At 49.5% G+C, this 24,611-nt stretch overlaps 1 protein-coding gene and 1 pseudogene across 1 annotated transcript; both read left to right on the forward strand.

Annotated features, from left to right (window-relative positions):
- The first annotated feature begins 39 nt into the window (after window positions 1-39).
- Window positions 40-1,383, forward strand: LOC103301782 (ectonucleotide pyrophosphatase/phosphodiesterase family member 3-like; annotated as a pseudogene).
- Window positions 1,384-19,521: 18,138 nt separating this feature from the next.
- LOC103301763 (amine oxidase copper containing 1) lies at window positions 19,522-23,209 on the forward strand. The gene is made up of 4 exons (XM_008158775.3): window positions 19,522-21,106; window positions 21,948-22,233; window positions 22,605-22,737; window positions 22,940-23,209. Exons 1-4 carry the CDS (start codon window positions 19,522-19,524, stop codon window positions 23,207-23,209), a joined length of 2,274 nt encoding a protein of 757 aa, XP_008156997.2.
- Window positions 23,210-24,611: the final 1,402 nt, after the last annotated feature.

Below are 24,611 nucleotides of genomic sequence, written 5' to 3' on the forward strand. Positions count from 1 at the left end.
GAAGACAGAGCCCAGAGGGGCTCAAGGAGAGGGGTGTGACGGGTCTGGCAGAGGGAATTGAATCTCTAAGAGACTCAGATCCACCAGACTCAATCAAAAAAGGAGATTGCCAGATTCTGACAGTAAAAGACCACTTCTGAGCAGCAGGGCAAACTGACTTGACATTTATTTATCTGAACGAAAAATGGAAAGAATTTACATCCAGTTGGGCCATAAAATGACTGACTTGGGTGATCGTGGGTTTGGCAATAAGTTTAAGGCCATGGTGGCTATCTTTTTGGCACAAGGACTCCATTTTAAAGAGAAGACTGAAGTTGAACCATTTGACCATATTGAAGTCTATAATCAATTGTGTGGTCTTCTACACATCCAACCAGCACGAAACAATGTTACCCACATTAGTTTAAACCATCATCTGAAGGTGCCTTTTCATGAGCCATCCCATGCAGAAGTGTCCAAGTTTTCAGTTTGTGGCCTTACTGTTCCATAGGCCACACATACTCTACATTGTTTATGCACTGAGCTACCAAAAAATTCTAACGTAGAATGGGGGGGATCAAATGCTAAATCTCCCTCACGATGAAATGACAGCGACAGAGAAACTAAACTTGACATGTGGGAGGCCCAGGGCTCTGCAGAAGAACAAGGAACACTGTCTCCTTTATCACAGGGAATATGTCAGTGGAGTTAGAAAAGCTACCAAGATGCCCATGTGGCGCTCATATACAGTCCCCAAACCGAAAGGCACTTCACCTCTTCCTCCCACTGTCCCAGACTGTCTGAGGACTGATGTCAGGGCTGCTCCTTCTGAGAACCAAAAATGTTCCTTCTATTTACCACACAAGAATATCACCCATGGCTTCCTCTATCCTCCTGTATACAATAGAACTTCTGATAGTCAATAAGATGCTTTAATTATAAGTAATTCGGTTCCTATGTATGAAGCATTCAAAAAATATGGAATTATTTCCACAGTGTTCTTCTCCTAGAACATGCCATAGAAAGAAATGGAGTAAATGTCGTTAGTGGGCTAGTATTTGATTGTAATTACGATGGTCATTTTGACGATCCAAGGGAAATTACAGAATATGTAGTTAACATCAGTGTTCCCATCCCAACACCCTACTTTGTGGCACAGACTAGTTGTAAAAATAAGAGTACATCCCCGACACCTAAAGTGATTTCATCATCCCTCACCAATCTACCAACGTGGAGAGCTGCCCTGCACATAAACCAGAAACTGTTTGGATTAAAGAAAGATTGAAAGCCCATGTTGCCCGAGTCCGCGATGTGGAACTTCTTACTGAGCTACACTTTTAGCAAGGAAAAGCACAGCCTGTCTCTGAAATTTTGCAATTAAAGATATATTTTCCCACATTTTAAACCATTGTTTAACTAAGTATATAAAATAATTTTGACAATATGTAAATGATTTTTCTGTTGAAGAATCATAAAATAAAGTTTCCTATTTTTCCCTAAAAAAAAACCAACAACTTAATGATTAACGAGTTCAAAGACAGAATTGAAACAAGATTGAATTTTATTTCAAATAATGATGCCACATCTGAATTCCCCCTTATAAGCCATCTAGATGTGAGCAACACCGACACCTAGTGGCTACAGAGTTTTCTTCAGGAGAAACTAGAAAAAATTAAATTTTTCACACAATTCTTTGAAAATTATTAAAGCATTATTAAACAAGTATCTACTAACATCTCCCATGTGTCAGGCACTGTGGGTACCCCATGCCACCTGCTCTTTTTGAGACAACTGGTTAGAATCATGCTATTTCATCCCCCCAAATCCCAGAATTAGAAGGTAGATGGGGGTTTCCCTACTGCTCCACTGCCTCCAGCCCGTTTTCTCCCTGTCTTGTTTCAGGGGCACACAATTCAGGAACCAGATATCCCAGTTCTGAACTGGAATCAGCTCCTGTCACAGCCCACCTTGCCTGAGCATCCACAGAGATGTTAGTTCCGTCCAGCCCCAACCAGCTAGTGAGACACAGGCCTGCTGATTCATTGGGAAGACACATACAAGAACCACTTTGTAAAACATGCATGAACTAGTCAGACAGACATGTGGCTTATGGCTGCCTCATTGCATCCTAAAGTATGCACGCAGGTACAGAGTCACCAGCTCACATGTACAAAATGGGTGGTAGAAACATTGTTCATAATCCCCCCCAAACAATCCTAATACCCGGAAACAAGCCTCTGGCAGAATGGACATAAATTGTTGCAAATTCCCAGAGTAGAACAATACATTACATCACAACAAACTACTGACAACTAAATTGAGCAAAATATGCAGGACATGAAAACATACCTTCAGTAGGATTTTATTTATGTAAAATTCAAAACAGGCAAAACCTTTAGGGATGCATACATAGATGGCAAACACTAGTTTAAAGAAATGCAAGTAAGTGGTTTTCACATGAGCCATTACTTGGGTCCCTTGAGGAGTGAGAAAGAAAGGGGGGGTCATTATTAGGTAATTGGGGGTGCTTCTGGGACTATGAGCTACTTTTTGATTTAAAGATATATGTTTGTTTCATAATTGATCATGCAACCAAACTTATATGTTTAATGTGCATTTGTATATATGTTGTATTTTACAACTAAAAATAAAAGTAAAGAACTAAAAATTCTTTATACAAATCTTAATGACAGCAGGAATGCAGATTTCAGTGAAGTGGTGCAGCGACCTGGGCAGAAGTTTACAGATTATAATCTGACTTAAAAATTTGAAAGATAACCCAAATCATAGAGGGAAAGCTAAATGACCCCTCCTCTAAGTTGTAAAGTCCCTGTTTTGGACTGTGAATACAGCTCAGGGTGTCCCGTTACTATATCAGACCTGATGCAGACACATCCCAACCAGGCACTCTAGCTGTTAGGAAGCCTCAGCAAACTGGGAACGCATTCCTGAAAATTGGAGAGCACAACCTTAAAAGAAGAAATTCATATGCCAAGCAGCACTTTTAAGACGAAAATAAAACCAACATTGAGGATACCCCTAGTTCCAGAAATGTTTAAAGCCATAAATAATGAGGAATACAGTAAAAGAAGCCAAGGCTAGACATAGGACTGAATGAAATAAAGAAATGTAATAGCTGGAGACACTCCCAGGGTACGAACTCCCATTCCATTGCTGAATTCATGAAGGGAGACATGGTTTGAAGGCCTAGCAACAGACGAGAGGAATTTAGAAGGGTGGTGCTATATCCCCAAGCGTTGAGGGATATATGTCTGTCCCTACCATGCAGGAAAAGTCAGTCCCTGGCATAGTGCCCGCCCACAGCGGACAGGCACGCACATTTGCTGCGTAAATAGGAAACCAGGACAGAAGGGCTTCCTTCCAAACTCCCCGAAGCCGCGCTACTGCGACAGGAGGTGGCGCTGTTCGCAGTCTAGAGTGGGGAAGGCGGGGCTTAGAGCATCCTCGCAGCCAATAGACAATCTGCCTCTAATAACCAATGAGAAGGGAGCTGTGCTCAGGCCCACAGAGAGCGCACGCCCTGATGCGCGCGCACCCGGCCTTGAACACGGACTGGGGGACTGTCGGAGCCCCTAGACCAGTAGAGACGTGGCCTCTAAGGGCCCCCCACCCCCAGGCCGTCCCCACCCAGTGTCTTGATCCCCGCCTCCAAGGGCTGCCCCGGAACCCCTCCGCTCCTGTCCTGGAGCCCCCGGGGCCAGCGGTCACCCCTTCCCCCCTCCCCCTGCCGCTCAGCCCGCACTGCCGTGTACGCGGTCACGCCCACCCCACCTACTGCGAGACCTGCCCCGCGTGTGTCCACAACCCTTTCTCCAATAGGGGACGTTTCCTCGCACGGGAAGCCCCCATCCGGCAGGTATACTCTGCGTGTCCTTTGTAACTGCCTAACCCCAACTAGAAGGCAAACCCTGAAGTCGGGACTGGGTCGGGTGTGTCTGCATCTCCCTACTTCTCACCTGAGGATGTCCCCGGGAGCAGGTCTCTTTAAACATCACCCAGCTCGACCTAACTCCTGGGGCAATGCCGGTTCCCTGCGCCTGTTCCCAATACAATTAGGCTTTCCTGTCACTCCATTACCTGGGAAGGAACACTTGCTGGATGGAAGGTGGCACAGAATTCCTCTGGGACGCCACATCCTTGAGGTGAGCCTCGCCCACCCGTGGGCGTGCTGTTTTCTGCCTGAAGGCACGGGGCTTGAATTTGGGTGCTCAGAATAGAATTTGTGGAAACCAATTAGGTTCTGGCCTAGAAACTAGATTGATGAGCCTTCTTCCGACCGGAGCGTGTGGCCAGACCCCAAGGCAAAAGTAAGAGAGCTTGAGTTTACAGGAGCCGGTACTCATTCATGTGCGGATGAAAAGGGGCCACGTGCCAACCTGACAAGCTCAGGGAAGGCCTGCGTGATGGCCTTACAAACTCAGATCTATAGTAACCACAAACGATGGTCTGAAATGAACACTTGTTTTTTTAATCTTTATTGTTGAGATTACTTACTGATGTCCACCTTTTCCCACCCTCATTGCTCTCCTCCACTGGTTCTCTCCCCGCCCCATAAAATGAAACTTTTTAACTAAAAGCAGTTTATAGCAGGTATGTCCTAGGCTAGAATCTTCCCTGACAAAGGTCAATCTTTACCTTAATTAAGCCTGTCTGTCGTCTTTTGCACCTACAATAACCCTTGGAATGTCAGGGAACTCCCCTTCCTCTAGATCCCTCAAGACACAACCAGTGCACCAGGTGGAGACCACAGATCCTCTCATTGTTATTGTTACCATGTTAATTGTCATTGTACTTTTCATCCAGTTCCAGAGGTTCCCCCTCCCCTTTGCTTTCTCCCATCTCCCTAATCTATCACCAATGGATTTCAAGTAACCCACTTGCATCTTCTCTTTTAATTGAAATGGATAAAATTAAGTGGGAAATGCCATTCTCTGGAGCATTACCTCAATACCTTTAGATTTTGCTTCCTGGCAATTGTGATCAGTGTGGCTCAAATAAACTCACAAAAATTCTTTACAGGTTTGAATGTTTCTTACATTGACACATGACCACAGAGAGGAAGCATAGCCAGGACCTTGCTTCACTGAGCAGGTGTCAGAGCCTCATAGCACCAAAAAAAAAAAAAAAAAGCCATTTCTGCCCAGCCTGCATGACTCAGTTGAGCATCGACCTATGAACCAGGAGGTCAGGGTTCGATTCCCAGTCAGGGAAAATGGCTGAGTTGTGGGCTTGATCCCCAGTGTGGTCGTGCAGGAGGCAATCGATCAACTATTCTCTCTCATCATTGATGTTTCTATCTCTCTCTCTCTCCCTTCCTCTCTGAAATCATTAAAAATGTATTTTTTTTAAAAGCCTTTTCTACCCTGAGTGCTCATAAATCTCCAAAGCCAGGGAGGACACTGGCTCATTTGTTCCTACAATTCTAGAATCCTCGAATTGTGTCCAAAGCAAAGGCAGTCTGCTCAGGGACCCGCATGCCCATGCTGGGCAGAGGCCATTGTGCTGGTGACAAGCAAGTCAGCACCGTCCCTCAGGGGAACTTGCTGGGACTCCAACCCACTCTCGTGAGCAAGGAAAATTCTCCTGAGCAGAAGCTCCCAGCGTCCCTCCCAGTGCCCTGCCAAACCCCGGCTGGTGAGGGGCCCTCGGGCTGCCCGCTCTCCCGGAGACCCGCACTCCGAATGGGGACTGCGAGCTTTAAGAGGAGGCCGCTGTGTGTGGAATCCGGGTTTATCCTGGACAGATTCCAAAGCTTAAAATCAGAGATTAAGCACCTATTTCGGTGCAAAAAAATGTCAAATCCTTACCAAAGAGCTAATGTTTTAGACTTGGGCCCTGCCTTCTAAATAAGTTATTATGTCACTGAAATTGTCAAAGATATACTCAAGGTATAATATGTGGACAAAGAGGGGCCACATGCTAGCCTGACTAGCTCAGGGAAGGCCTGCATGGTGGCTTCATGTACTTCACTTTCCTCTTCTCTTTTAATTTTAATATAAAATAAAGTGCAAAACTCCCATCCTCTGGAGAATTATCTCAATCAGTTGAGATTTGGCTTCCTGGCGATTGTCAACAGTTTGGCTCAAATAAACTCATAAAAATTATCTAGAGGTTTGAATGTTTCTCATGCTGGCAAATATTTGAAGATTTTTTTATAGATACATATATGCAAAGGTGTGGGCACCTTCTACTAGCGTAGTGGGTCTTTTTCTCATGCACCATCCTGCATAGACACAAAAGCTCCTTTCCAGAAACCAACTTTGAAGGGCTGCTACAGCGATGAAGGGGGCTCAGGACTCGCCTCCTGTAGTGGAAGCTGTCCACTCTCCCCTCACAGAGAAGCAGGGATGGCTGCAGGATGGGGGACCAGAGAGACCGGGTACAGATCCCAATTCTGCCACTGAAACACTGTGCAGCCGCGGGGATGGTACCAATTGCACAGTCATCTTTAGGATTTCAGCAAGACCACGTGCACAGGGTTCCTGGCACAGCAGTGCCTGGGCCTCCGTGAGTGGTCGGGTGCTGAAAAGGACCCTCCTAAATGTAGAGAAGAGCTGACCAGTGGCCTCTGTTTACCCCTTAAGCATCACCTCCTTTAGGTTCCCTGCCTGCAGGGTCACCTCCCTTTGACAAAAACGCAAGGCACAGCTCACAGGGGTGGAAACTTGTAACACAAGACTGTACCGAATCCTAGCGGGGGGCAAACGAAACAGAACAGGGTGGAAGCTGCCATGTGGAGCCTGGTGCTGATCCTGCAGAATCAGGGCTCTGGAAGCCCAGCCTCCTTACATTCTCTCAGCCCAGCCCCACCCGGGCCTAAGGTCTTGATTCTCCCTCTGGCTGTTATCTGAGCTGCTTGCCTGGGCCTCATCCATCCCTCCACTGATGTGGATAAATGTATGACAATATATGTCTTCTCTCTCTTGCTATTTATGAAACCCCACAGCCTTTAGCAAAGAAATAATGATGCTGCTGTTGCTGCTGAGGAAGATGAGGATGAAGAACAACAGCCTAAGCTGGACAAGAAGCTCCCCGGGCACAACTTCAGAGGCTGGGGTGCTCTTGCATTTCGTGGTGCTGGTTGCAGACAGCCCCGGGGCTTCCTGCCTTCTGGTGCCTGGTCATGCAAATGTCCTAACCTCCCTCCAGACCTGGCTCTGTAAAAGTAAGTGGGCATATGTGCCCAGAGAGACCAGCCCTGGTGCAGCAGTCTTTGGTACGGGGCACGGGGCTGAAAGATCCAACTGTAAACAAGGAAGAGGAGGTGTCAGGGCTGTGGCCAGAATCAGGCATCTGAGACTTTGGCCTCAATTACCTGTTACCTTTCTGCTGCTGCCTCCAACCTGCCTGCAGTCTCTCTTCTGATCCCTAACCTAGATCCCCCTGCAATTCAGCCTCACCCCTTAATGTTATCAACCCGTCTCTTCTACCTTCACTCCCTGCTTTGGGCTGGCCTGACTGCCCTCCACCCTGTCCCTTTGCCCTATCCCTACTTGCTTGGCCTTCTAAAGTCAGGTCTAGACCTTGACCTTCTAAAGCCAAGACCAGCTACATCAATTGCAGAGCCCAGCATAAAATGATGATAATGTGCAGTCCCTTGTTCAGAAGATAAGAACTTAAAGACAGTGATAATAGAGCATTAAACTGGGGCCCTTCTGAATGTGGGGTCTGGAGACCACACAGGCCCTTCATCCTGCAGCCGAGCTAACCTACACCACTCTCAGCTGTCCTTGCCCTAAGTGGCCTGTGATACCATAGAAAGACTCTTTCCCCATTTGATCACCCAATACCCCTGCTATGTGGCCATCGTAATGGGACCTCACTGAAGGGCTACATCAAACTACAAGGCTGCACAGCAAAAGAAACAACAGTGCACCTTACGGAAGGGGAGAAAATATTTGCAAATCATATATCTGATGGGGGTTATTATTGAAAACATGTAAAGAACTTAAATAACTCAATAACAAAAAAGCAGAGAAACTAGATAGACATTTAAATAGATTTAAAAATGGGCAGAGAAACTAAATAGACATTTTTCCAGAGAAGACATAGTACAAACGGCCAACAGGTGCTCAACATCAGGAATCATCAGGAAAATGCAAATCAAAACCACAATGAGATATCACCTCACACCTGTTGGAATGGCTATTATCAAAAAGATAAGAGATAAATGTTGATGAAAATGTGGAGAAAGGGGAACCCTCATGCATTGTTAATGGAAATATAAATTAATGCAGCCACTATGGAAACTGTATTTCTCAAAAAATTAAAAATAGAGCTACTTTATCACCCAGCAATCTCACTTCTGAGTATGTTTCCAAAGTAAATGAAAACAGGATCTCAAGGAGATATCTGCATTCCCATGTTTATTGCAGCATAATTCACAATAGCCAAGGTATGGAAGCCTTAAATGTGGTATGAGAAAGAAGGAAATCCTGCCATTTGCAACCACATAGCTGGACCTTCAGAGCATTATGCTAAGTGAAATAAGTCAGACAGAGAAAGACAAATACTGTATGATATCACTTACATGTGGAATTTAAAAAATAAAACTTGTAGGAAAGAGAGAGTAGAATGGTGGTTACCAGGGCTGGGGGGTTCTGGGAATAGAGAGAGTGATAAAAGAGTACAAACTTCCAGTTAGACATGAATAAGTTCTGGGGTCCAATGCACAGCTTTATGATTATAGATGACCCTAGTGTATAATATACATGAAAGTTGCTATGAGAATAATTTTTAATATATTTTAATTGATTTCAGAGAGGAGGGGAGAGGGAGCGATAGAGGCATCAATGATGAGAGAGAATCATCAATCAACTGGGGATCAAGCCCACAACCCGGGCAAATGCCCTGACTAGGAATCAAACCGTGTCCTCCTGGTTCACAGGTTGATGTTCAACCACTATGCCACACTGGCCAGGCAGACAATAAATCTTAAATGTTCTCATCATAAAAAAGAAATGGTAATTATGTGATCTGCTGGAGGTGTTAGCCAATGCTACGGTAGTAATCATATTGCAATATGTAATCAATATGCAAATAAGTATGTATCAAACCAGCACATTCTACACCCTAAATTTACACAATGGTATAAATCAATTAAATAAATAAAATTGGGGTAAAACTGGTTGAAACCTTGCTATAAAGCATGTGGGTTTTTTTCTTAGAATGCCACACACCAATTAATCAAAATGTTTCTGACATCTGGGTTCCTAACATCTCTTCCATCTACCTCTACACAACCTGTTCATTCATTTACTCTAAAAGCAAGACATCAGCACCCATACTCTGCCAGGCACTGTACTGGTCTCTGTATGTTTGAAGAAATTAAGATATCATCCCTGCCTTCAAGGAAGCAGTAGAAGAGACAGACTTGTGAAAACCAATCCTAATGACTCTGATCCAAAAATCAATAAATAAGTGCTAAGGAGAATGTGGAGAAAGGAAACTCTCATGCACTGTTAATGGGATTATAAACTGGTACAACCACTATAGAAAACAGTATGGAGATTCCTCAAAAAAGTAAAAGTAGAGCTGCCATACCACCTAACAATTCCACTTCTGAAGCAAACAAAAACACTAATTCAAAAAGTTACATGCACCCTTATGTTCATTGCAGCATTATTTACAATAGCTAAGATATGGAAGCAACCTAAGTGTCCACCAATAGATGAACGGGTAAAGAAGAAGTTTTGCACCCAGCTAGTGTGGTCTAGTTGTTGAGCATTGACCCAGGTACCAAGAGGTTGCCAGTTCAATTCCCGGATTTTGGGCCTGATCACCAGTGGGGGGCATACAGGAGGCAGTTGATCGATGTTCTCTCTCATTAATGTTTCTATGTCTCTCCCTTTCCCTTCCTCTCTCTCTCTAAAATCAATTTAAATACCATATTTTTTTAAATGGTGCATATATGCAATGGAACATTACTCAGCCATAAAAAGAATGAAACGTGCCAATGGGGTGGGAGGTGTGGGGTATTGCTGGCATCCAGGGGTAGAGGCCAGGCATGCTGCTAAACTTCCTAGGATGCACAAATGGACAGTCCCATAACAAAGACTTGTCGGACTCCAAGCACCCATAGTGCCAGGGCCCCTCAGGACTGCATGTGGAAAACGGTGGGAGTTTCTCTTTGTAAACCAGTCTTTACTCATCAAAGGTGAAATCTGGCTTCTTCAGCCTGGAGATTTAATCGAGGCATTTCTCTGACCCACCCCCAGAGGGCCTCAGCGCAGGCACATGTGGGAGTCTTTCCTTCCCATGGTCCCATGAAAGCAATCCCACTTTCCAGATTATTCCAGTTGTCTCTGGTTTGGTGTGACTTTCTGAAAACAAAATATCAAAATTTAGCAATGGGAGAGCTGTAAGCTGTGATCTCTGTACGGTAATCCCCGACATTGAATCTGTCTTTACACATTACGCTGCCCCTGCCCAAGACTGGACAGCCTGCCTGTTGGGTACAACAGTTTCACCCCCAAGGCCACTGGTTCTGCCCCTTTAAGAAAGGCAGGCAGCCCCGAAGCTACAGGACACAATCTTTGCCCAGGTGTTATCTGTAACGGCCACTAATCATTAACCCCAAGAAGGGAGGAACCACACCTCAGAAATCAAGGTCTCCTACAATAAGGAAGACCAGAGGCCAGGCCTGAGGGTGGTGAGCTGGGGAAAGAGTGGGTGGTTGAGTCAAAACCAATGGCTTTTCCCAGCATGTCTGCCCAACGGCTTCATTTGTCTCAGTGTCCTCAGGGTCGTTCTTAAAGGCTTCCTTTTCCCAAAGTCCCTGTGGCTTCCCTCAAGTCCCTCCTCTCCACCCGCATCTCTACAGAAGTGCCCAGAGGGGTTCCTCTCTCTAAACACCTCCCCCCAGACACCTCTTCTACTCTGCCTTCCTCGGCACCACCTGAGTCTGCCCAGGACCCCGCCCTGCTCCTGGTCCTGGAAACACATTGCCCATCTCAGCTCCTGGCACACTGCTCACCCCTGTCCTCCCCTCTGTGGAGCCCTCAGCCTGGCAGCAGCCCAGAGCACAGGCCCCTGGATACCCTCTCTTGCCAAGGGCCAGGCATCTGCAAAGTGGGGCTCACAGAAAGGGGTGTGCTGGGTCGATAGTGTCCCCCAAAAATTCACATCCTTCCTGGAATCTCAGAATGTGCCCTTATTTGGAAATAGGGTCATTGCAGATGTAATTAGTGACAAAGAAGTCCTACCTGGGTCGGTGGGCCCTGATCCAATGACTAGTGTCCTTGTAAGAAGAAAAGGGATGCAAAGGTACAGACACACAGGGGACAGCACCAGGTGACAATGGGGCAGAGACTGGAGGGATGCATCTACAATCCAAGGAACCAAATGGTGCCAAGGGATGCCCGAAACACTAGAAGCTGAAAGGGGCAAGGAAGGACTGTCCCCGCCCCCCCCCACCCCCGGCTGGGAGACCTCAGAGGGAGCACGGCCACGTGGACAGCTTCACATCAGACTTCCGCCTCAAGACCTGTGAGAGAATCAATTTCTGTTGTTTGAAGCCTCCCCACCCCCCACCCCCAGTTTGGGCTGATTGTTAGGGCAGCCCTGGGAGTCTAACACAGGGAGACAGAGCCCCTGGCCTGGAGGGGCTCGCAGTGGGGGGGCCATCGCCTTTCAACTCCTGCAGGACGCACCCTCCTCATCACTCACGTTGCACCTATGTCACGCTGCCTTGTGATGATATTTACCTTCTATACGTTTATGCACTCCTTCACTTAAAAGTAGACTCCGTGCTCACCGCTGGCACACAGAGCGCTGCTGGCCCTCAGCACCCGGCACCCTCCAGCTGTGCGACCAACAGTGTCCCCCTCCCAGGCCACCTGCCCTGGGTGGTGACACACAGCCACTCAGCCCTTCTCCTCAGGCCTTTCAGCTACTGTGCATGAACAGCCACTGCCAAATGAAGTTAGCCATGGGCCTCCGTGCACAGACCTCACCATCACTGGCCATAAGGGCCTCTCTCTCGTCGTTCTGGGGTGTGTGTGTGTGTGTGTGTCCGCACCCACTCTTCCAGGCAATCATTCTAAAGTGTTAATTAGCCCTGACCAGTTTGGCTCAGTGGCTAGAGCATCGGCCTGTGGACTGAAGGGTCCCAGGTTCGATTCCGGCCAAGGGCACATGCCTGGGTTGCGGGCTCGATCCCCAGTGGGGGGCATGCAGGAGGCAGCTGATCAATGATTCTCATCATTGGTGTTTCTATCTCTCTATCCCTCTCCCTTCCTCTCTAAAATCAATACAAATATTTTTTTAATATAAAGTGTTAATTAAGGTCTATCCTTTCATTTCCATCTGTTCTTGAAAACATGTCCGGTGGCTTTGTGGGTATGCTATGTGTGATGGTACTGTGTTCTCTTGTTCATCCTCTTTCCTCCTACCTTCTTAAGACCCACCCCAGTGAGTTGCTGTATGGTCATCCACGTCTTTGCGTCCACAGATGCACATCACCCCACCGCGAGCACTGACTGCCACTCCTGGTGATGGACAGACACCGGACGGCTCCAGCCCCACAACAAGACCTGTCTGTGTCCTGCAGGGCCTGCGACTCTCACTGCCCCCTTCCTTACTGTGGATGGTGATACTGACTGCTGGGTCATCTGAACCCCCATCCCAAGCCCTGCCTGAGGTTCCCATTTCCCCAGCCTCTGCCCACACTTGGCCTCATCCAGCTTTCTCATTCCAACCAGCAATGCCTATAAAAGTTTACCTCGTTGTTGAGTACTTTGCATTGCCCTGATCACCACTGGTTTTGAGCTCTCTTCTGTCCCTTGAGCTCTATTGGTTTCCTCGTCTGTAAGTTGCCTGCAGATCCTTCACTCATGTTTCCATGGGGATCGCTTCCTCATTCCAGCTGATTTTTAGGACTTCCTGTGCATTCTACATACTCGTTTCTGTCTTTTATTTTTAATCATAATTAATTTTTTATTTAAAAATTGTTTTAATTTTTCAATCACCATTGACATACAATATTATATGAGTTTTAGAAGTACAACAGTGAGTAGACATTTACATAACTTACAAAGAGATCTCCTATAAATCTGATACCCATCTGACATCATTCATAGTTATTACTATATTATCGATTATGTTCCTATGCTGTACTTTACATCGCCCGTCTCTCACTTTAAAAAAAAAAAACCAAACAGCTTTCTTGAGCTATCATTTACATGCCATACAATTCACCCGCAAAATGAATGATTTGTGGATTTCAGTATACTCACAAATATGCACAACCCTTTCCATAGGCAATTTTAGAGCCCTTTCATCACCTCAAAAAGACACCCTATATTCTTTAGCTGTCACCTCTCACCCCCAACCCCACCCTAAGCAATCACTACTTTCTGTCTTGATAGATTTGCCTATTCTGGACATGTAATTTAAATGGAGTTACATAATATGTGGTCTTTTTTAAAAAATATTTTTATTGATTTCAGAGAGGAAGGGTGAGGGAGAGAGAGAAAAACATCAATGATAAGAGAGAATCAAAAAAAAGAGAGAGAGAGAGAGAGAATCATGATTGGCTGCTTCCTGCATGCCCCACACTGGGGATCAAGCCCACAACTAGGGCATGTGCCCTGACTGGGAATCAAACCATGACCTCCTGGTTCATAGGTCGATGCTCACCACTGAACAACACTGGCCTGGCATTATATGTGGTCTTTTTTAACTGGCTTCTTTCACTGAGACAATGTCCACATTGTAGCATGCATCACTACTCCATTCCTTTTTAATGCCAACTGACATTCATTGTCACATTTTGTTTATCTCTTCATCACATACATGATGGACACTTGGATTGTTTCTACCTTCTGGCTACTATGAATAATACTGCTATGAGCATGTCTGCTCAAGTTTCTGTGTGAAACGATGTCTTCACTTTTCTTGAGTATATACCTAGGAGTGAAACTACTGCATCATGTGGTAACTCTATATGTAATTGTTTGAGGACCTGCCAGACTGTTTTTCCAAAGTGCCTGCACCATTTACAGTCCCTTCAGCATGTATTAGCGTTCTGATTTCTCCACGTTCTCACCAACACTTGTTATCTGACTTTTTTATTCTAGCCAACCTAGTGGGTGCGAAGTAGTTATCTCACTGTGATTTTTATTTGCACTTCCCTGCTGACTAATAATGTTGAGCATCTTTTCATGTGCTTATTGCCCATTTATGTGTCTTGTTTGGAGAAATGCCTGTTCAGATCCTTTGCCCATTTTTAATTGAATTATTTGTTCTTTTATTATTGAGTTGTAAGAGTTTTTTATATATTCTGTAGACAACTCCTTCGTCAGATATATGATTTGTGAATGTTCTTCTCCTGTTCTGAAGGTTGACTTTTCACTTTCTTGATGGTGCCCTTTGAAGTACAAAAGTTTATGATTTTAAAGGAGTCTCATTTATCGGTATTTTCCTTGGTTGTTTGTGCTTTTGGGTCATAGCTAAGAATCCTTTGCCAAACCCAAGGTCAAGAAGATTTACCCCTATGTTTTCTTCTAAGAGTTTTATAGTTTTGTCATTTAGGTCTTTGATCTATTTTGAGTGAATTTTTGTGTATGGTGTGAGCTAATGGCCAAACTTCATTCCTTGGCGTGTGGTCCCTTTCTCTTTTAATCTTTATTTGTATCTTCTCCCAATCTGTCCTTACTCCATTCACTTGGTTATGATGTCCTTTGTAGAATAGAAACAGGCTGCATTTCTCAATGTCAAGTCATTCCTAGAACTCTCTTAATATGCAAACCTCCTCAAGTCTCCATGGTGACCCCATGACTGAGGGTGAAAGACATAAGTGAAGTCACTGTATTAATCATCCTTTATGCATTTAAAGCTAATTGCCTTCCTTGGAGACTCCAGGGGCCTTCTGGATTTGCAAACAAATATCAGGTTAACTAACTATTTTCTCCTTCCTTTATCTAGCTGCCAATAAATACTGAAATCACTTGCAGTGAAAGTAGCAGGATGTTAATGATGAGAAATACAAAAGTCCACCCTGACCAGGTGGCTTGGTTGGTTGGTGCATCGGTGGGTACACCAAAAGATTGCTGGTTTGATTCCTGGTCAGGGCACATACCTAGGTTGCAGGTTTAGAGCCCAGTCAGTGCATGTAAGGGAGGCAACAGATAGATGTTTCTCTCACATCAATGTTTTTCTCTGTCTGTCTGTCTCTCTCTCTCTCCCTTCCTTTCTCTCTAAAATCAATAAAAACATAAAAAAAGAAGACAAAATAAATACAAAAGTCATATAACAATAAAAAATAAGCACTCAAGACCTGGTGATTAAGGGGATAAAAACTTCTTGGTTCTTTCTTCCAAGGCCAAGCTTCCCTTGTCATCTAACTAAGCCACCTTAGTACTGTGTCCCCTCCCTGCACAGGTGCCTCCCCCACGCCCCAACCCCAGTCCCTTCTCCTTTCTCAGGGCCCTGGCCACAGCCATCCTGAGGACTTTCTCCCCAGCCAATCCCTCCCTTCCCTCTGCATCCTGTCCCGGTCTCCCGGATGCAAACAAGACTTTTTCTAGAGTCTCAGCTCAGTGGCTTCATGCTCCCCATGCTGCTCTGGCTCTGGCTCTGGCTCCCCATCCTAGACGTGGGTCAGGTTCTCTGTTTTTGTTGGTGGTGTCCGACTCTGGCATCCTCTGCCCTTGTCCCTCCATCCACTTCAGCTGAGACTGCTTGCTGGTAAATTTCCTCTTGTCTTTATCTCTGGCCTCTGAAACTCAACATTTACTTTAATAAATTATGGCATCACACAGCTCGCATTGCTCCCAACAGGGAATACGACACCATAGAAAGCTCTTGTGGACGTGCCCTGTGGCAGGAGTAATGAAAGGAAACAGACAACTAGGACACGGGTGTTGGGAGAAACACAAGTGAGCCCCGCGGCTGAAGTGGTAGAGACCTGGGGCATTTCCAAACCTGGGTACTTGTAGGGGCAACAGGATCCCCTGGCAGCAGAGCCCGGTGCCAATCCTCGGCCATAGCCCCTGCCGACTGTGGAGCCCCCTGAGCCCTACGTGTGTCCCCACCTTGATCGACCCAGCCCTCACCCTGTCCCTCCCTCCAGGGCGGGTCCCACAGAGCCATAAAGCTCCAGAAGGAGCCCAGACAAAGGCTGGCTGCAGAGGCGAGAGGAGCAGAGCACACAGGTATGTTCTGATGGGCCATCAGGAGAGTCGAGAAGGGGATGACTGGGAGGGGAGGGAAGCGAGGCCTGGAGTGAGGGCCAGGAGAAATGAAGACTCCAGAGGCCCAGAAAGCAAGGGGCAACCTCGCGGAGGCGAGATGGTAAAGGCTCTGTGGGGAAGTGGATGCTGTTCTCAGCTGGAGAGGAGAAGAGCCCACGGGCCGCCACATTCTCCCCTCCCGTGGCTTCAATGCCACAGTCCATGCCCTGGCTGCCCACTGGGACACCGCACACAGGGTGTGCTGGGGAGGATAAGCTTAAAGGGACAGCCAAGTCACCTCCCTCTTCTACCAGAACAGAAAGGCATTTGGGGATAAGCAGTTCTAAAAATGGGGGCCCAGCCAAGAAAAGACATTAGGAACTTGCATATTCCTAGATGAACGAAGCCAGTCTGAAAAGGCTACAGACTGGGGAGTTCGACCTTATGACATTCTGGAAAAGGCAAAAAATTATGGAGATGGTAAAAGATCAGGGGATGGGGGAGGGATGAGTAGCTAAGCAAAGAGGATTTTTAGGGCAGTGAAACTACTCCGTGGGATTAGCATTGGTGGTTACATGTCAGTTTATATCTGTCCAAACCATGGAGTGTACAGCACCAAGAGTGAACCCTGAGGTAAACTATGGACTTTGGATGCTAATGATGTGTCAGTGTAGGTTCACTGATTGTAACAAATGTACCACTCTGGTGAGGAGTGTTGATAATGGGGGAGACGGTACAGGGGGCAGATGAGGAACCTAGAACTGCTCTAAAAAGTAAAGTCCACTTTAAAAAGGAGGCTGACCCAAAATGTAATAGTAAAACAAGAGCTCACCCCATAGCCTTCTGCGGTCTCAGGCTTCCCCCAGCGCCCCTGTGTCTCACCCATCCCTTCAGGCTGGACAGCACAAGTCAGGTGAGTCCCCGCCCTTGCACCAGGGCCAGAGGGACAGGACCAGGCACAGGGACTGAGTGGCTGCTCTGGGGGATGGGCTATGAGTGAAGGCCCTGACCACACCCACCCCAGAAATGGAAGGGAAAAGGACATCTCCCTGTATCACCACCTGGGATGGCCACACCCTGAAGTGCCCTCCTAAGAGCCGCAGATGGTCAATCGGCCACAAACTGAGTGCCCCACCAAGGACACAAAGCAGCCGTGCAGCACTGGCCAACTGGTCCTCACTCAGCCATAGTCTACAGCCTAATCTCAGTCAAATCCGTCTATGCTGCTTAAATTTAAAATCCTCTGGTACCACTGAGTGTCTCCTGAAGGTTGGCTTTTAAAAAGAAGAATAGCACCGGCCGTGGTGGCTCAGTGTTTGAGTGTCGACCTATGAACCAGGAGGTCATAGTTCAATTCCTGGTTGGGGTATATGCCCAGGTGGCGGGCTTGATCTTTGTGGGGGCGTGCAGGAAGCAGCTAATCAATGATTCTTATCATTGTTGTTTCTATCTCTCTCTTCCTCTCTGCAATCAATAAAAATATTTTTTTAAAAAAATGAAGAGTAGCTAGGGATTCCTGAGTGCTTCCTAGAAGGTAAGCATAGTTCTAAACACATTATTCTATTGGCCAATTGATTTCCCTCAAAACCCTAGGAAGTAGGTACTATGGTTGTTTATTTCCATAGCACAATTGAGAAAATGGAAGCCCAGAGAGTTTAAGCAACCTGCCCAAGGTCACACAGCTGGTCCTAGTGGCAGGACATGTAGCTCTTGAACCCAGGCAGCCTGACCCCAGAGTCCACCCTTTGAACTTCTGCACTGCATTTCAAATTTTAGAATGAAAAATGTTCTGGTGTGTCAAAAATAGAGTTCTACTATTAATACCCATGTCGACATAAGAAACATCCAAACCTATAGATAGTTTTTATAAGAGTTTATTTGACCCAAAACTGATGACAAGTGACAGGAAGCAGGATCTCAAGTCCTCTCGAGAATGACAGTTTGTAGTCTCAGTTACACACTGGGAGTTGAGAAAGATGACATGGAGATGCAAGAAAGCAGGGGACAGTGCTCAATCTACAAGATGGCGTGCTCCCTTGAGGATGGTTACACCTCAGAGGGATGAAAAAGAGGGTCACTGTGGTATTTCAAAGGTGTGTTAGATCAGTGGTCGGCAAACTGCGGCTCACGAGCCCAGCATCCGCATCATGGCCAGCAGCGCGGAGGGAGGGGAGGAACCAGAAAAATGAATCTTTCCAGTTCCTGATGCTGACGGAGTCCTATAGGTGCTGGGGTCCTCCACCTGCAGCCCCAGTCGCATCCCAGCAGCCCCAGTTGCAGACTGGAAGCCCCCTGACCACGGTCCAGACTCAACCAGCATGGCGCCACGGCGGGGGGTGGGGGGTTTCCGGGGGGCAAGCTATAGACATCAAATCACTGCCGCCGAGGCCGCCCCCCCCCCACCCCCCACACACACACACACACTTGCAAGTAGTATGGTCCAAGGGGGAGACTCCTGAGGCGTGGCTCCCATGGCAGCTGATGAGGACCTGAAAACCCACGCACCCAAGTACCCAAGCTGCAGGGCGTAGTGGGCCGGGGCCCTGAGGAGGCCCCAGGACAAGCATCTTCCCAGAGGCTGTGCAGAAGGAGGGGAGGAGCCTCTGGCTAGAGGCCAGGGTAAGGGATGCTGGCGTCTTTGCAGGCCGGGCTGAGGGACACCGCACCCCCCCCACCCCCCCCGCCGCCCCGCCACTCCACAGCCCCGTGCATGAATTTCTTGCACCGGGACTCTACTTAAGTTAATAACAATGTACCTACCTATATAGTTTAAGTTTAAAAAATTCGGCTCTCAAAAGAAATTTCAATCATTGTACTGTTGTTTTGGCTCTGTTGACTAATGAGTTTGCTGACCACTGGCCTAGATAGACAGCAGCAGTCGCCAGGGCTGGCTTAAAAACCTTCCATGGCCTGGGCCATAGTACCCACCGTGACCTGACCAGGTAGGGGTTTATGATTTATCACTGCACCCCCTTTTCGTCCAGACACAGGACACAAGAAGTGCATTTGGAGGGGTTCCCTGCATCACAGCCCCTGGCTGAGTGACCCTAAAGGTGGAGGTGCAGCCACGCTGAGATAATGCATGTAAGGGGAAAGCTGAGTTGACGTAGGTGAGAAAATCTACAGGACCAAACAAGGCTTACAGACAAGCGAGGAGAGTGTGGAATTAAAATCAATGGAAGGCACAGGGCTGAGCAGCCTGGGGCCCCAGTTGGCCCAGGATGGCCTCTAGCTGGCGTGGTGGCCAAGAGAGGAAGCTGAGGCTACAGGGAAACTACAGGTTGAGCATAGTGGAAACCCATGTCTTCCCATAAAACAACTAAATTCATCTCTCCCGCATCCTAGAGCCATGAGAAAAGAGAGCCCAGCCCTCCGCTGGGCCGTGGCTGCCGTCCTGATGCTGCATACACTGGCCATGGCAAACCACTCCCCGCGGACCCTGCGCAGCCAGGCAGGGGTGTTCGCAGACCTGAGCACCGAGGAGCTGAAGGCCGTGCGCAGCTTCCTCTGGGCCCGGAAGGACCTGAGGCTGGAGCCCTCCCGAGCATCGACCATCGCCAAGAACTCCGTGTTCCTCATTGAGATGCTGCTGCCCAGGAAGCAGCAGGTGCTGAAATTTCTGGACCACGGTCAGAGGCGGCCGGCGCGGGAGGCACGTGCCGTCATCTTCTTCGGAGCCCAGGAGCATCCCAACATCACAGAGTTTGCCGTGGGGCCCCTGCCATGGCCCCACTACATGCGCCAGCTGCCCCCCAGGTCTGGGCACCAGGTGTCCTGGAACTCCAGGCCCATCTCCTCGGCAGAGTATGTCCTACTGAGCCACACCCTGCAGGAGGCCACCAGGCCCTTGCACCGATTTTTCCTGGACACCACAGGCTTCTCCTTCCGGGACTGCCACAATCGATGCCTGACTTTCACCGACGTGGCCCCTCGGGGCTTGGCCTCAGGCCAGCGCCGCACGTGGTTCATCTTGGAGCGCTTTGTGGAAGGCTTCTTCCTGCACCCCACTGGCCTGGAGCTCCTCCTGGACCACAGCAGCATGAACCCCCAGGACTGGGCGGTGGAGCAGGTCTGGTATAACGGAAAGTTCTACCGAAGCCCGGAAGAGCTGGCTCAGAAGTACCATGCTGGGGAGGTGGACGTGGTGGTCCTGGAGGACCTGCACCCTGAGGGCAAGGAAGCCGAGGGCACAGAGGAGCCACCCCTCTTCTCGTCCTACAAGCCACGTGGGCACTTCCCCAACCCCATCACCGTGAAGGGCCCCCACCTGGTCCAGCCCCAAGGCCCCCGCTACAGGCTGGAGGGCAACGCCGTGCTCTACGGGGGCTGGAGCTTCGCCTTCAGGCTGCGGTCCTCGACGGGGCTGCAGGTGCTGAACGTGCATTTCGGTGGGGAGCGCATTGCCTACGAGGTGAGCGTCCAGGAGGCAGTGGCGCTGTACGGAGGCCACACACCTGCGGGCATGCAGACCAAGTACATCGACGTGGGCTGGGGTTTGGGCACCGTCACTCATGAGCTGGCCCCTGGCATCGACTGCCCGGAGACGGCCACCTTCCTGGATGCCCTCCACTACTACGATGCCGACGACCCAGTCCGCTATCCCCGAGCCCTCTGTGTCTTCGAGATGCCCACGGGGGTGCCCATTCGGCGCCACTTTAACTCTGACTTCAATGGAGGCTTCAACTTCTATGCAGGGCTCCAGGGCCAGGTGCTGGTGCTGCGGACGACGTCCACGGTCTACAACTACGACTACATTTGGGACTTCATCTTCTACCCCAATGGGGTGATGGAGGCCAAGATGCACGCCACTGGGTACGTGCACGCCACCTTCTACACGCCCGAGGGGCTGCGCCACGGGACGCGCCTGCACACTCACCTGATCGGCAACATGCACACTCACCTAGTGCACTACCGCGTAGACCTGGACGTGGCAGGTAGGACTCGCTGGCGCCAAACGTCCCCAGGCCAGACGTCCGTGTGCAGACACTAACTCCCACTGTGGGAGACGATGCTGTGCCCCGTGTACACACCATCAGGAGAACGTGCCCTGCCGGCTTCTGAGCCCACAGGGCTGGAGTCCCTGTGCCCCAGGAAGGGTGACCGTGATCAGCGCCCTTGTGCTGCCCGGGTTGTGGCAGCCTGAACCCTGTCCCTGCTCTGGAGCTGTGCTGACCCCTGGGTCGGGTGGGTCGGGTAGAAAGGTGCACTCAGGGTAGCAGAGAGGACAATACCTCAAATGTCAACAAGGTCGCTGCTGCCTGGCACCTGGAGGTGGATGCAGTTCCATTGGGGTTAGTCACTGTGTCTCCTGGGTTAATGGTGTCACCACGGCGTAGGCATCGGGCAGGATGTGGCCTGACATCAAGTCAGAACCAGCCCCCAGAACCAGATAGGTGGCTCCCCTTCCTAGACCCACCTGCCCCACCCGGCTCAGGCGCCTTTTCCATGCCCAGGGCACAGCAGGGGTGGACACAGCCGCCGGCTGGGGAAAGACGGCCGCCCCTCTCTGGGACTGCAGCACAGCCCAAAGCCTGGGCCCCACCACAACCACCGCAGCTGCCGCGACCTATCGCATCGTCCTCTGGTTCCACTGGTGTTTTTGTGTTTAATCCCTTCCTTCCTCCCCACAGCTGGCTCCATGCGAACCCCCAACACATCCTTCGCCCCTGATGGTTTGCTGCTGGATGTGGTCTAGGGTGGAGAACCCAGTGTAAAATGGTGGGGTGTTTTGGGGGGGACTGGATCCTCATTCTGCATCTCCCTTCACACATGCAGGCACCAAGAATAGCTTCCAGACCCTGGGCATGAAGCTAGAAAACATCACCAACCCCTGGAGCCCGGAGCACCAGCTGGTCCAGCCAACACTAGAGCAGATGGGGTACCCCCGTGAGCGCCAGGCGGCCTTCCGCTTCGGACGGACTCTGCCCAAGTACCTGCTCTTCACCAGCCCCAAGGAGAACCGCTGGGGCCACCAGCGCAGCTACCGGCTGCAGATCCACTCCATGGCTGAGCAGGTGCTGCCGCCCGGCTGGCAGGAGGAGCGGGCTATCACCTGGGCCAGGTGAGGAGGCCTAGGAGCTGGGAGGTGAGGAGGCTGGAGGCCCTGCCCTGTGTTTCCCTGGGGCTGTGTTTCTGTCTATGAGACTCTGGGTCTGTGTGGCAGTGTATCTGGATGTGTGCGTGTGTGTGCGCGCGTGCGTGTGTGTGTGTGTGTGCATGTGTGTGTTCCAGGGCGTGGCTCTGTGCTTGAGGAGGGGAGTGGAAGGCCTGTTCTGAGCACCTGAGCCCCCGCTGACACTCAATCAGACTGACAGGCTCCCAGGAGATGATGTGGAAATCGGGGAAAGCCCCGTCATTGACCCTGCAGATGTGCCCCAGGAGGGGCTGGGCCACCCCCAGTGCCCAGAGCCACCTGGCTGCTCTGCCCCGCAGGTACCCCCTGGCAGTGACCAAGTACCGGGAGTCTGAGCTGTGCAGCAGCAGCATCTACAACCAGAACGACCCCTGGGACCCGCCTGTGGTCTTTGAGGAGTTTCTTCGAAACAATGAGAACATTGAAGAAGAGGTACTGGCCCCGCCTTCTTCCAGCCCCAGCCCAAGACTAGAGCTGCGCCCCGTCCTGGGACCTGTGCCAGCCGCACCTTGCTGTGTGGAGAGCAAGCTCAGTGGACCCCTGATCTGCCCATTCCTTATAAGGAGAGCTGGAGGGGTCGCTCACCCCTCACCTCTCCAAGCCCGTCAGCACTGCCCACCCCTCTCTCCCACAGGACTTGGTGGCCTGGGTGACAGTGGGCTTCCTGCACATCCCCCACTCAGAGGACATCCCCAACACGGCCACCCCGGGGAACTCCGTGGGCTTCCTGCTCCGGCCCTTCAACTTCTTCCCCGAGGACCCATCCGTGGCATCCAGGGACACCGTGATCGTGTGGCCTCGGGACAATGGCCCCAACTACGTGCAGCGATGGATCCCTGAGGAGGGCGGGCACTGCTCCACGCCTACCCCCTTTAGCTACAATGGGACTTACAGGCCTGTGTGAAGGGCCCCTGCCCCCAGCTAACTCCTCACAAGAAGCCCGAGTCCCCCACCCACCTCCCAGGGATGGATAATAAACCCTCCAGGGCTCAGCTCCAAGTGCTGCTTCTTGTGGGGGGCACAGCAGGCGAGGCACACCCCTACCCTTGGCTTCCATTCACCTTGGTCCACTCCATCCCAGAAAAGACCTCCATTACCAAGGCAAATGATAGCCACTGAAACACGAACTTTACCTGTCACATTGGTTTTAAAAGCTCCCTCTTGGGAGTCTGTGGGGGAACTCCCCTATGTCACCAAGGGGCGGGCATATTAACTGTAGGGAGATGCTCTGAGAAAAATCTAGCCAAATTGCCAGCACCTCTACCCTTGGACACATCGATCCAATGTCTAGGGGTTTATCCCAGAGATCTGCTCACAAACACAGAAAAAAGTGTGTACACAGTGACTCCCTGCAGAGCTGATTGTCATAGCAACGTCTGGAAACAACCCAAACATCTATCTATGGGAGAGAGCTTGTAGGTCTGAATAAACTATGGCATGTCCGCAATTCTAGGGGATCATTAAAAGAAGCGTGAAAGAGCGTGTTCTCTGTACCGATGGGGGGATCCTAAGGAAGAAAAGAACACTGGCATAGAACAATCTCTACAGCGTGCCAACTTCCGCTTAAGAGAGGAGGATGTATATTTACTAATAAGTCCACACACGTGTTTATATTGATTTATAAAAACTAGAAAAGTGGCTGCCTGTCCTCTTAGTCCTGTCAGGCAGCTATAACAAAATGCCACAGGCTGGGGGCTTCTGGGCAGAAGTCTATTGCTCACAGCTCTGGAGGCTGGAGATCCACGAGCAAGGTGCCAGCAAAGTCACATGAAGGCCCTCTTCTGCTTGTAGACTGCTGACCTCGGTCTGTCCTCACCTGTCGGGGGAAAGTGCGGGAGGTCTGTGGTGGCCCTGAGAGCACTAGTCCTGCCCTGGAAGCTCTTCCCTCATAACTAAGCCCCTCTCAGAGGCCCATCTGCTCCTGCATCTCAGGGTCTTTCCCAGGCTGCATTTCGTGAGCTCCCAGCCATGCTTGTTGAGGGACTGAGGGACACACCTACAGCTTAGGAAATGCAAATTCCAAAGTACACCTACTCCTCATACCCTGCCCTCCCCCACCCTGTCCCTTTTTTGTCCCTTGGCCCTAATCATGATTTGGGCTGTTCCCTTGGCTATGACCACACTGTCTCCCCCTAATGAGATGGCAAGAGAACCTGAGCCTTGCCCCTGAGAAGGGAGCCCCAAGAACCCCAGAGAGTTCACTTCTCCCTCTCATGAGATCCAGTCCCTGGTGGTCCTCACAGGCAACCAGTTTCCCACCTCCTTCCCTTCTAGTCCCTGGAGTCTACTTACCAGCATTGCTCTCC

Source organism: Eptesicus fuscus, chromosome 14, assembly GCF_027574615.1.
Source record: "Eptesicus fuscus isolate TK198812 chromosome 14, DD_ASM_mEF_20220401, whole genome shotgun sequence".
In the NCBI taxonomy this organism is placed as follows: Eukaryota; Metazoa; Chordata; class Mammalia; order Chiroptera; family Vespertilionidae; genus Eptesicus; species Eptesicus fuscus.